General features: G+C 37.1%; 1 protein-coding gene across 3 annotated transcripts in view; it reads left to right on the top strand.

The window, feature by feature from the left end:
* SUCO (SUN domain containing ossification factor) overlaps nucleotides 1-12,702 on the top strand; it is a 261,150-nt gene that overhangs the window by 70,869 nt on the left and 177,579 nt on the right. For all 3 annotated transcript variants that reach the window (XM_058175843.1, XM_058175842.1, XM_058175844.1), the window contains one exon: nucleotides 7,794-7,905. In XM_058175843.1, coding sequence (XP_058031826.1) covers nucleotides 7,794-7,905 — 112 coding nt within the window. The remainder of the gene's footprint in view (nucleotides 1-7,793; nucleotides 7,906-12,702) is intronic.

Raw genomic sequence — 12,702 nt, 5'->3', positions numbered from 1 at the left:
GGGGCAGTGACGCTCTGGAACGAACTTCCCCCCGGCCTGCGTCAAGTGCCTGATCTTCGGACCTTCCGTCGTGAGCTCAAAACATATTTATTCATTAAAGCGGGACTGGCATAATTAGTGATGTATTTTAATTGGTTTTTTTTAATATTTTTAATTTTTTAACTTAAATTTTAATAATCAGCCTTTAAAATTTGCTCTTTTTAAATGTTGTTTTAAATTGTATATATTTTTGTTTTTATTCTGGCTGTACACCGCCCTGAGTCCTTTGGGAGAAGGGCGGTATAAAAATTTAATAAATAATAATAATAAAATAAAAGGTGTTGGACCAGGGAAGAAGTTGGTTCCTCTTTTTTGACTGAGTTCTTGTGTTCTTCAATCCGTGCACTTATTCTTCTGTTGGTTTGTCCAATGTATGTGTTGGGGCAGGCGGTGCATGGGATTTCATATACTCCTTGATTTTCTAACTCAATTTTGTCTTTGGGGTTTCTTAGGATGATGGATATTTTTCGGTTTGTGCAGAATGCTTTCTTGATGTTGTGTTTGTGGAGGATCTTGCTGATTCTGTCTGTGGTGCCTTTTATATATGGGAGGAGGGCTGTGCCGTTTCCTTGTTCTCTGTCTTGGATTTTAGTGGAGGGTTCTTTTTGGATTAGTTTGGTAATCTTTTTTCTCTGGAATCCATTGGATGTTAGTACGTTAGTGAGAGTGTGTAGTTCGGTTTTTAGGTGTTGTTCGTCAGCTAAGCATTTTGTTCTGGAGATGAGTGTCTTGGCTACGGAGTTGATCTGTGCTGGGTGGTGGTGTAAGAGTGCATGAAGATAGCGGTTTGTGTGTGTTTTCTTCTGGTAGATGGTGTGTCCTAGGGAGCCATTGGGTTTCCTGTAGACTAAGACATCTAGGAAGGGAAGTTGGTTGTTAACTTCTGTTTCCATGGTGAACTGTATTTTGGGGTGTAGGCTATTGAGGTGTGAGAGGAAGTTGTCAAGTTTTTCTTTCCCGTGTGGCCAGATTATGAAGGTGTCGTCTACATATCTGATCCAGAGTTTGGGTTTGTGATCAGATTTTTCTAGAGCTTGGGTTTCAAAGTGTTCCATGTAGAGGTTGGCAATGACAGGTGAGAGGGGTGATCCCATGGGTGCGCCTTCTATTTGTTTGTATTTTTGTCCGTTATAGATGAAGTATGTGTTGGATAGGCAGTGGTTGGTCAGATGTGCTTGGGGGGTTACATTTGTTTCGGATAGCTGTCAAGACTTCTTTGATTGGCACTTGGGTGAAGAGGGATATGACATCAAAGCTCACGAGTAGGTCACTGGGCTGTAAGTTTTGTTTCTTTATGATCTTTATGAACTGGAATGAGTTTTTTTACGTGTGAGGCGATGGATTCTGCATAGGGCTGTAGTTGTTTGGCGAGAAATTTGGCTAGGTTTTGTAGAGGTGAGCCTATGGAGCTGACTATGGGTCTGAGTGGGGTTCCTTCTTTGTGTATCTTGGAGAGACCATAGAGCTTAGGGCGTCTGAATGATTTCTCTCTGGGAATGATTCTTTGTTGGATTTCTTCGCTGATGGGGGAGGCTTTTATTTTGGATCTAGAGGTTTTTTCTAGGTAGGTGGTGGGGTCTGTTTTTAGGAGCTTGTATGCAGGGTCTTGGAGTAGGTTGGTTAATTTGGTTTGGTAGTCAGATGTGTTCAGACCACCGTGGCGTTGCCCTTGTCTGCTGGTAGGATTATCCACCTCAATTAAGTTTGCTGATATATCCTTCTTTTTATATATATAACTAAACCGTTCTTTTTTCCAAAGTGGAGGCAACAAAATGTACTCCCAGTTTTGAATTTATCAGATATTTCTGGTCTAAAGGTCTAATATGTGTTTCTTGTAAACAAATAATGTCATTTTTAAATTGTTTCAAATAATGAAATACTTTCCTTCTCTTCTGTGGTGAATTCAAACCATTAACATTCCAAGATAATAGTTTAATTGCCATTATCCGCCAAAGGAAACTTTTGGAACACCAGCCGCAGATCACATTTTGCTTTAGGCCTTGCTCCTCCCACTGTTTCCGTTGTAGTAGTTGCCAATTGTTGTTGTGCCTTCATCTCTTGTTCCTTGCGTTTAGCAGCAGCTCTTGTCAGCCTTTGTTCCTTTGAATCTGAATCCATCTATATTCAATCTGGCGTTTTTTAAGTTCATTCACCAGGAAGGCAAATTCCTTCCTAGCCCTTAACATTTTTGGTGGAATTTCCTTCAATATTAAGATATCTTGACCAGCAACCTGAATCTTCTCCCCCTTATATGAAGCTTGCAGAATCTGATTTCTCACTGTTCTATTTGTAAAATAAATAATAACATCCCTTGGCAACTTTTTTTGCCTTGCTATCCAAGAATTCACACGATATATTTTGTCAATTTGATAAGCCACATCTGCTGGATGGGCTGCTAATATCTCAGCAAATGCTTCAGAAAAAAATTCCCTTAAGTTCTCTTCTCTATTCTCCTTTAAGCCACGTATTCTTTTTTTTTTAATTGAAAAAGTTTTAACAAACAAAAAAATTTCCCCCTCCCCGCAAACCCCCCTCCCCTCCTTCACCCCCCGGCTTCCCGGGTCAATCACAAGGTATTGTTATACATAAACCAAACATAGAATAAAATTTTCCCTTCTAATCCAATTAACCTCATCCAAATCTTTTCATTTCGTAACTCCCCCCCATTATATAAAATAATACATCCTAATTATTCAAAGGCAATCTGATATCTCTTAATCTGATATCTGTTTTGTAAATAATCAATCCATTTTTTCCATTCAATTAAATATCTTTCCTGCGTATTGTCTTTCAAAAAGACTGAGATTTTAGCCATCTCAGCCAAGTTAGTAACTTTCAATATCCATTCTTCTATTGTAGGTAACTCTTTTTTCTTCCAATATTGTCCAATCAACAGCCTTGCTGCTGTTATTAAGTTCAAGATCAATTTAGTCTCAGTCACTGTACAATCTGTTATAATTCCCAAAAGGAAAAATTGCGGCAGGAACTTTATCTTCTTCTTCAGGACATTTTGAATAATCCACCAAATTCTTATCCAAAAGGCCTTAATTTTCTTGCAAGTCCACCAAATATGAAAATATGTAGCGTCATCACAGTCACATCTCCAACATTTTGCTTGGATATCAGGATACATACATGATAATTTTTTGGGATCTAAGTGCCATCTATAAAACATCTTATAAAAATTTTCCCTTAAATTCTGTGCTTGTGTAAACTTAACATTTCTAACCCAGATTTTCTCCCATGTTTCCAACATTATTGGTTCCTGAACATTCTGTGCCCATTTTATCATACAGTCCTTTACCAAATCCTTTTTCGAATCTATTTCAAGCAACACATTGTACAATCTCTTTATATGCTCCTGGGTCTGATTTCTAATTTGCTTTATTAAATTTTCCTCCCTTTGCATTATACCAATTTTTTGATCTTCTTTCCATCTAGCACTTAGTTGCCCATATTGAAACCAAGTATAATTCCTCCCTTCTTCATTTAATACCTGTAATGATTTTAATTGCAAGCTACCTCCTTCAGCATACAAAAGTTCTTTATAAGTAATCATTTCCTGTTTCTGTTCTATATTTATATTCTCTATTGCATGTCTGGGGCTCACCCATATAGGAATCTTGTATTCTAATTTATAGGAATATTTTTTCCAGACCCGCAAAAGAGCACTTCTCGACACATGACTCTTAAAAGCCCTATCCACTTCTTTTTCATAAAATAAATACGCATGCCATCCATATAATAAGTCATAACCTTCTATATTCAAAATTCTTTCCTCCGTTAAATTAAACCAGTCACTTATTACTGAAAGGGCTAGTGGCTACTGCTTCATAATATAGTTTAAAATTAGGCATTTTTAGGCCTCCTCTTTCCTGTGAATCCTGAATTATTTTCATTTTAACCCTCGCCTTTTTACCTTGCCATATAAATTTATTAATCCCAATCTGCCATTCCTCTAAATTTTTATCTTTCTTGATTATTGGTATCATCTGAAACAGAAACAAAAATCTAGGTAACACATTCATTTTAATAGCCGCTATCCTCCCCAATAACGATAGTTGCAGTTTTTTCCAAGCATTCATGTCTTTCTGAACTTTTTGCCATAACGACTCATAATTATTCTTATACAGTTTCCTATTCGATGAGCTAATATAAACCCCTAAGTATTTAACCTTTTTTACCACCTCAAATCCTGTTATTTCCTTTAATTAAGCCACGGATTCTTAAAGCAAATTCCATATTTCTGTATTGTATCAAAACTATTTCATCATCTGTTTTTTCCATTTTACTTTGAAATTCATCCATTTTATTTTCTAATTTTGAATTAAATTGCTTGATTTCCTCAACTTCCTCTTCTAATAAAATCACATTTGTTGCCAAACTTTGTACTGCAATTACAAATCCTTCTTTAACTTCTTTATTTCCCACTTGAATTTCTAATATCTGCTCTTTCATTTCAGACATCTCATCAGTTATTACTTTAAATTTTTCTTGTATAAAATCCTTCAAGTTCTCCTGTAACGCCTCCAAATTCAATGCTCTAGTATCTGCTGTATGAGCTGCAGAGGCACCAGCTGATGAAATTCCAGAGCCCTTTGTTACGGTAGACTTTAATTGTTTGGCTGCCATCTTCTATAAAATTGTTTATTTATTTATTTATTTCCAACTTAATATTCACTTTAAATCTTCTTAACCTCCTAAAAACACAGTCTTTTTTTTTATATTATTTACATTTATATCCCGCCCTTCTCCGAAGACTCAGGGTGGCTTACATTGTGTAAGGCAATGTATTGTTTTAAAGCAATATTTAAAAATCTCCCCTAGATTCTATCAGCAGGCAGCAAGGAGTTAAAGTAGCAAACAGCATGCAATTTACCAGCAGCAGACGGCAAGCAGTAAAAGTTCTGTCACTTTCGCTTTCCACTCATTAGCTTGTTAACAATTCGCCACCATTTTCTTGCTATTTTTAAGCTTGTTACAAAGTAACGGGGAATTGGCTTGGCTACTTGCATAAAGTTCTCCCACTTTCGTTCTGTCCGGTATAATCCTTTATTGTCCAAAATAGATCTCGGCGTTTGATTGAATCCACCAAAGCAGAAAAATCTTCGGATCTGGAGCACTTCGGGTTGCTGGAGGGAACTTAACCCTTCAAACCCCTTTTTTCTCAGGGGTTTTAGGGAAGTTCTACCTCTACTCTGCAGCTCACCTCCTCTTCTTCTCCCGAAGAGGGGTTTTTTCGAACCGCTGGATGGCAGATTTAAGCTGTCCTAGCGATTCCACATAATCCAGAGGTTGGCAATTGTAAAGATCGCCGCCATCACCTATGGTGCCAAACCGGAAGCTTTGTTTTCTTCATCTTGTAGTGTCTTGATATTATAATCCACCAGGTTTAAATCCAAATATAATTTATAATCCAAATATTTAATCCACCCCATTGGGTGAATTAAAAAAAAGTAAAAGTACAAAAATAAACCAACCAATCAAATAAATAAATAAATAAATAAAAAGGAGACGAAGAGAGATAACAAAAAACAAAACAATACAAAAATAGAGAATTATAATCCAAATTCAACGTTCACGATCTTAATCTTCAGGTTTTTCTAACCTTAATCCAAGTTTCCTCTGGTGAGGAACTAACTAGACCAAAAAGCCAACAAGCCAGAAAAAAAAAGGGAATGTCTGTGTACAAAAAAGAAGCACAGACAAAAAGAAAAAGAAAAAAAACATAATCCAACCAATCGTTAAACACAAAAAAGCAACTGAAGAAGAAATAAAAAATAACTAAAAATTAACAAATAGAATCTCTACTCTGTTATCCACAAGTAAAGGAAAAAGAAAAAAATATCCCAAAAGCCAAACTGAATGGGTGTTGTCAATAATCTTTCCTGTTACTTCTTCTTTTGCACACTTCAAAAGGTATACTGTTCCAGCTTGAATTTAAAAACAAGGCTCTCAGTGTACCTCAGTCTATTAGACCAAACAATTTCTAATCAGTTCAGCAAGCATTATCAGGGTCATTCTTGTCTTGTCTTATTCATTTAACTTTATTATTCAGTTCATTATCCTTTCAGTGGTGCCTACAGGTGGTACTGCAGTTTATTTTCACCCAGGATAAATAGAAAAAGTTTTTTCTTTTAAAAACAATTCATTCCATCACTTAAATTTAGTTCAATTTCATTTGTTAAGATTAAAAAGTTTAAAAATACTCAATCAGGTTTTCTGATTTTATTCTCCAAATCAATTCTGCTAATTCATTTAATTTTCTTTCGTTTGGGCTTGCCCACTTTCCTCGCCACTGTATTGTCGGAGGTAGAGAAGCCAACACACGCCCACTCCCCCCTCCTCTCTTTTTGCCACTTTCTCCTCTTTTTGCTATTTCCAGGAGGTTATGAAAAGAAACTTGTATTTTTAAGAAAAGCAGGCATCTCACCCAGAAAATCCACACTTCCATTTACTTCCATGCTTCTGTTGTGGCTGCCCCAGCTTCGTAGCAGCTCTCAATGGCTGCTTTATCAGCCATCCGGTTGAGAGGCTTCTTCTGACCAGCCAGGGAATTTGCGACTTCCCTGTGCTTGCCAGTCTGTGCCTCTCTCATTCACCATCCCTACAGGACAGCTTTGATCAAAAAAGACCCCCAAATGGCTGTGATATCGACAATCCTTTGGGAGCCCCTGAAGAAAGTGTTGTTTTGCAGTGGACGCTGGCCATGCCCCCCTTGAAAAGTGCTTTTGTTCTGCATAATTATACACCATTTATTTATGTCGATTTATTTTTGTTGATTTACTTATGTTGATTTATCTTGCTGCAACAACTCTTTTTTTTTCTAGGATTTTGTTGTGTTATATTTTTTATTAAAATAATATCCTACTTTTCTATCAGAGGCTTATACTTTATATTTTAAGGTAACTTATAATATAATGCTATAAATAATAGCTTACAAATAAAATAATAACAGTATAGTAAACATACAATAAAATAAATAGTACAAAAGCTACAAATACAATCCATCTGAATGGATAACTTCTGAAACACCGTGTGGCCTCAATCAGGTCAAGAACAAGGCAGAATAATATGCTTAATGGTCTGCTTTCCTGCTTAGACTCTTAACTAAGAAGACTTTCTCTTTTATTTACATAAGCCATGTTCAGCTGTGACAACACAGTAAAAAAGTATTGAAGAGGAAGAGGGAATTTTTTGTGTCCCAAATTCTAAAGGGACTTCGGGAAGTACATTTTCTGTAGATCTTGCAGTCAAATTACTAATTTTTGTCCAGACAAGTGTGACTAAGGTTTATGAACTGTCTTTCAGTAGAGCATTATAATGATCAATTCAACTTGAAAAGAAATAAATGTATTTTTATACTTTAAATCAAAAGTAGTGGTATTACATGAATAACATAAAAATGTTTTTTCAAATTGGGTATGCTGTGTTTTTTATTGTGGTTTCTTGCCTGGATTCATTTAGGATAACGAGTTGATAAAATATTTGCTGGTATAGGATAGAAATTTATTTAACAGTCTCTTTTGTTAAATTGAGTTATTTTCAAATAATTGTTCCAAATACAACTAGAAGCTCTGCAGAGCAATAGCCTTGTCAATTAATTGTTAGACCTATTAATGATAGCCTATATTTTAAATGATCAGTTCAGTATAAACTGATCATTTGGGTACTCATCACATAACTTACGTATAATCTTGATCTTTTGTTAATATCAACAAACCTTATATTTATTGTTTTGCTGCCTGGTATAGAGAAAAGCAGGAGAAATCGACCCTACTTCTGTATTAACCCCAAAGGACCCAGGAGATATTCCCACATTTGACGAATGGAAGAAGCAGGTTATGGAAGTGGAGAGAGAAAAGAGTGAGTTTAATTGTTTTTAAACAAACTGAACAGAATTCTCCTTTTAAAATAAAATGGTTAATGTTCATTTTGTATTGCAATTTTTTAGTTTCCTTTATAAAGAACAGGCTCTAATTTTATTTCATATCATCAATGCAATGTACACTGAGAGCATATGCACCAAGACAAATTCCTTGTGTGTCCAATCACACTTGGCCAATAAAATTCTATTCTATTCTATTCTATTCAAAGCCTTTTTTTTTTGAGATGCATTATACAGATTTTCCAAAGGAACCTTACTAAAGAAAGCATTGTTATCAGCTTTTCAGTTTCAATGACCACAACATTTCCATTAAAAAGTGGCCTTAACTTTAATGTTGCAAGTCTGCTTATAAAGTCATGTGAAAGAGAAAGTTCACACTCTTTGAGTTCTGTGTTTTTATGTATGAAGACATAATAAAACCCTCTGCCAGCGAAAACGGAGCTAGGGAGGGCCACACGCTGCCCTCTCGGGCTCTGTTTTTAGCCAAGACAGCCTCCTGCAGCCCTCTGCCAGCAAAAACGGAGCTGGGGGGCAGAGTCCGTTTTTGTTGGCAGAGGGCTGCAGGAGCATACAGAGGGCTCCACAACAACCATGCCCACCCAGTCCCCCATGATCAAATACAACCCTGATGTGGCCCTCAATGAAATTGAGTTTGACACCCCTGCATTTCACCATATCATTTATTTTTCTAAAAGAAAGCCAAAATGAAGAAGCCATGTGTGAAAAACTAAGTACACCCTTACTGCTTCCATAGGTATGAAGAGGCTAAGTAGCAGCTTAGTGATTATTGGCAACTGTGCCTTCTTCTAAAGGTAAAGGTTCCCCTCGCACTTACGTGCTAGTCGTTGCCGACTCTAGGGGGCGGTGCTCATGTCCGTTTCAAAGCCGAAGAGCCAGTCCTGTCCGAAGTCGTCTCCGTGGTCATGTGGCTGGCATGACTCAACGCCAAAGGTGCACAGAACGCTGTTACTTTCCCACCAAAGGTGGTCCCTATTTTTCTACTTGCATTTTTACGTGCTTTCGAAACTGCTAGGTTGGCAGAAGCTGGGACTAGTAATGGGAGCTCACCCCGTTACACGGCAGCACTAGGGATTCGAACCGCCAAACTGCCGACCTTTCGATCGACAAGCTCAGCTGTCTTTAGCCCCTGAGCCACCTTTGCTTTCTTCTATAAAAGCCACATTTTTAGGAGTTTGCTGGTCTTAAATCCTGTAGTACTAAGGAAAAAGGCTAGAATAAATTTAAAGATTTTACAGGATATGAGGTTAATGGGAGGATTTGGACTGCGAAATCCTATAATTGGGAACTATATTACCAGGCAGCAGCACTGACTTGGATGAAGGAATGGGTGGAATTAAGGAATACAAGACTACTGACCTTGGAAGGATATGATTTGCAACTGGGATGGCATGGGAGAAGTAAGATACATACGTACTTTCATAAACATTATGTAAGAAATGCATTGCTATTGTTATGGGAGAAGGTTAGAGACATATATGAAAATTCCAATACGGCTATCAACAATGGAAGCTTTAATACATCCAAACACTTTTAATTTTAGAAATATTGTTAGGTATAAGGCCTTACTAACAGATGGGGGGGAGTTGAAGCAGAAACAAGATTTGGAAGAACGGGATTGAGTTAAATTGGTATATGTATATGCAAATACAAACAAGATATCAAAAAGATGTTAAACTATGGTTTTTATTTAGAAAAGACAGAACTGCATAGGATTCTCGTGGGAACGGAAGATAAATTAATTAAAAAAATATATAATTTTTTGTTGGGTATTGAGTTAGAAGAGGAACAAGTAAAGGAAAGCTTGGGCTAAAAATTTTGGATATTCAATAGACCTAGACAAACCTTTATGGGAGTGGAATTACAAATTAACAATGTCCACTGCATATAAACAAAATCAATCAAAATGTTTTATAGATGGCATATGCCACCTGAGAAACTGGCAAAAATGTTCAAAGATAAATCAGCTAAATGTTGAAAATGTCACCAGTTACCAGGATCTTATTATCATATGTGGTGGACATGCCTGGAAGCCAAAAATTATTGGGGGAAAATAAAGGGTTGGTTAGAAGAAATGATCCAGCAGCACATTGACTGAAAACTGGAACTGTTCTTATTGGAGAGTCTACCAGAGAAAATCAGCAAAGAAAATATCTATTTGATTATACATGTAATAACACCAGCAAGAATTGTTTTTGCGCAAAATTGGAAAGCAGAGAAAATACTCCTGGAAGGAGAAATTATTAGAAAAATTTTAGATTGTGCAGAAATGAATAGATTAACTTTGATGATTAAAGAAAGAGAGGATTCAGAATATTTTAAGATATGGGATAAATTTTACCATTGGTTAGAAGGAAGGTATACTGGTGAAACTCAAAAAATTAGAATATCATGCAAAAGTTCATTTATTTCAGTAATGCAACTTAAAAGATGAAACTAATATATGAGATAGACTCATTACATGCAAAGCGAGATAGTTCACGCCTTGATTTGTCATAATTTTGATGATTATGGCTGAGAGCTCATAAAAACCCCAAATTCACAATCTCAGAAAATTTGAATATTACATGAAATCAATAAAACAAGGATTGTACATAGAACAATATCAGACCTCTGAAAAGTATAAGCATGCATATGTACTCAGTACTTGGTTTGGGCCTCTTTTACATCAATTACTGCCTCAATGGGGCATGGCATGGATGCTATCAGCCTGTGGCACTGCTGAAGTGTTATGGAAGACCAGGATGCTTCAATAGAGGCCTTCAGGTCTTCTGCATTGTTCGGTCTCATGTCTCTCATCTTTCTCTTGGCAATGCCCCATAGATTATGGGGTTCAGGTCAGGCAAGTTTGCTGGCCAATCAAGCACAGTAATCCCATGGGCATTGAACCAGGTTTTGGTACTTTTGGCAGTGTGGGCAGGTGCCAAGTCCTGCTGGAAGATGAAGTCAGCATCCCCATAAAGCTCGTCTGTGGAAGGAAGCATGAAGTGCTCCAAAATCTCCTGGTAGACGGCTGTATTGACCCTGGACTTAATGAAGCACAACACCAGCAACAACACCAACACCAACAGATGACATGGCTCCCCAAATCAACACAGACTATGGAAACTTCACACTGGACTTCAAGCATCTTGCAGTGTGTGCCTCTCCATTCTTCCCCCAGACTCTGGGTCCTTGGTTTCCAATGAGATGCAAAAGTTGCTCTCATCAGAAAAGAGGACGTTGGACCACTGAGCAACAGACCAGTTCTTTTTTTCTTTAGCCCAGGTAAGACACTTCTGACATTGCTTGTTGTTCAGGAGCGGCTTGACAAGAAGAATACGACATTTGAAGCCCATGTCCAGGATCCGTCTGTGTATGGTGGCTCTTGATGCACTGACTCCAGCCTCAGTCCTCTCCTTGTGAAAGTCCCCAACACTTTTGAATGGCCTTTTCCTGACAATCCTCTCCAGGCTGCAGTCATCCCTGCTGCTTGTGCACCTTTTTCTTCCACACTTTTCCCTTCCACATTGCTTTCTATTAATGTGCTTTGATACAGCACTTTGGGAATATCCAACTTCTTTTGCAATTACCTTTGGAGGCTTTCCCTGCTTATGGAGGGTGTCAAGGATGGTTTTCTGCACAACTGTCAGGTCAGCAGTCTTTCCCATGATTGTGATTCCTACTGAACCAGACTGGGAGACCATTTAAAGGCTCAGGAACCCTTTGCAGGTGTTTATGGCTTAATTAGCTGATTAGAGTGGGACACTTTGAGCCTAGAATATTGAACCTTTTCACAATATTCTAATTTTCTGAGATTGTGAATTTGGGGTTTTCATGAGCTCTCACCCATAATCATCAAAATTATGACAAATCAAGGTGTGAACTATCTCGCTTTGCATGTAATGAGTCTATCTCATATATTAGTTTCACCTTTTAAGTTGCATTACTGAAATAAATGAACTTTTGCACGATATTCCAACTTTTTGAGTTTCACCTGTAAATAAACAATGGATAATTATGTAAGAAAATGATGATAATGTATTTGTGGAAAAATGGTAATAGTTTAAATTGAAGTGAAGAAAGAAGAAATAACAAAATATGGAGCCAGGAAGAAAACATCAAGATGTCACATGGAAGGAATTACTGATGTTTTAAATGTATGTTTGTCTATAAAATAAAAAAACTTTAAAGAAAAAAAAAGATGTAGTACCATTAAGGACTACTGGTTGAGTACAGTATGTCAGCTAGCTACAAATCCATCTAGTGGTGATGTTGTCTATTACAAAGAAATAGGTTGTGGTCTACTTTGTAAAATGCCTTAAAGAAATCTAAACATACTATGTCCAGAGCATTTCTCTGGGCTACTAATTTAGTCGCTCTATCAAAGAATGAAATAAAATTAGTTTGGCATGATATGTTTTTAACAAACCCGTGCTTGCTACTAGTTAGGATTAGGATGCCCTTTCTTGAAGATGGGAACAGCATCAGCCCTTTTCCAATCCTTGTTGCTCCAGGATTTTTAAAAGATATGGTACAATGCGTCTGAGATAACATTTGCCAGCTCCTTTAGCACTCTGGGATGTAATCTGTCAGGTCCCGGTGATTTATTTTTGTCAAGATCAGATAGGTGTTTTCTTACCATTTTCTTGTTTATTTTAATTTTTATTTCTAGACTGTCTTTTATGGTAGTTTTTTTGGTAGGTTGGGCTATGGTTTCTTTCTGTGTGAAGACTGATGCAAAGAATGAGTTAAGCAGCTCTCCTTTCTCCCTGCTG

The sequence above is a fragment of the Ahaetulla prasina genome, chromosome 3, assembly GCF_028640845.1.
Source record: "Ahaetulla prasina isolate Xishuangbanna chromosome 3, ASM2864084v1, whole genome shotgun sequence".
NCBI lineage: Eukaryota > Metazoa > Chordata > Lepidosauria > Squamata > Colubridae > Ahaetulla > Ahaetulla prasina.
The sequence above is the reverse complement of the archived record's forward strand: the minus strand, read 5'-3'. Positions and strand labels throughout refer to the sequence as shown.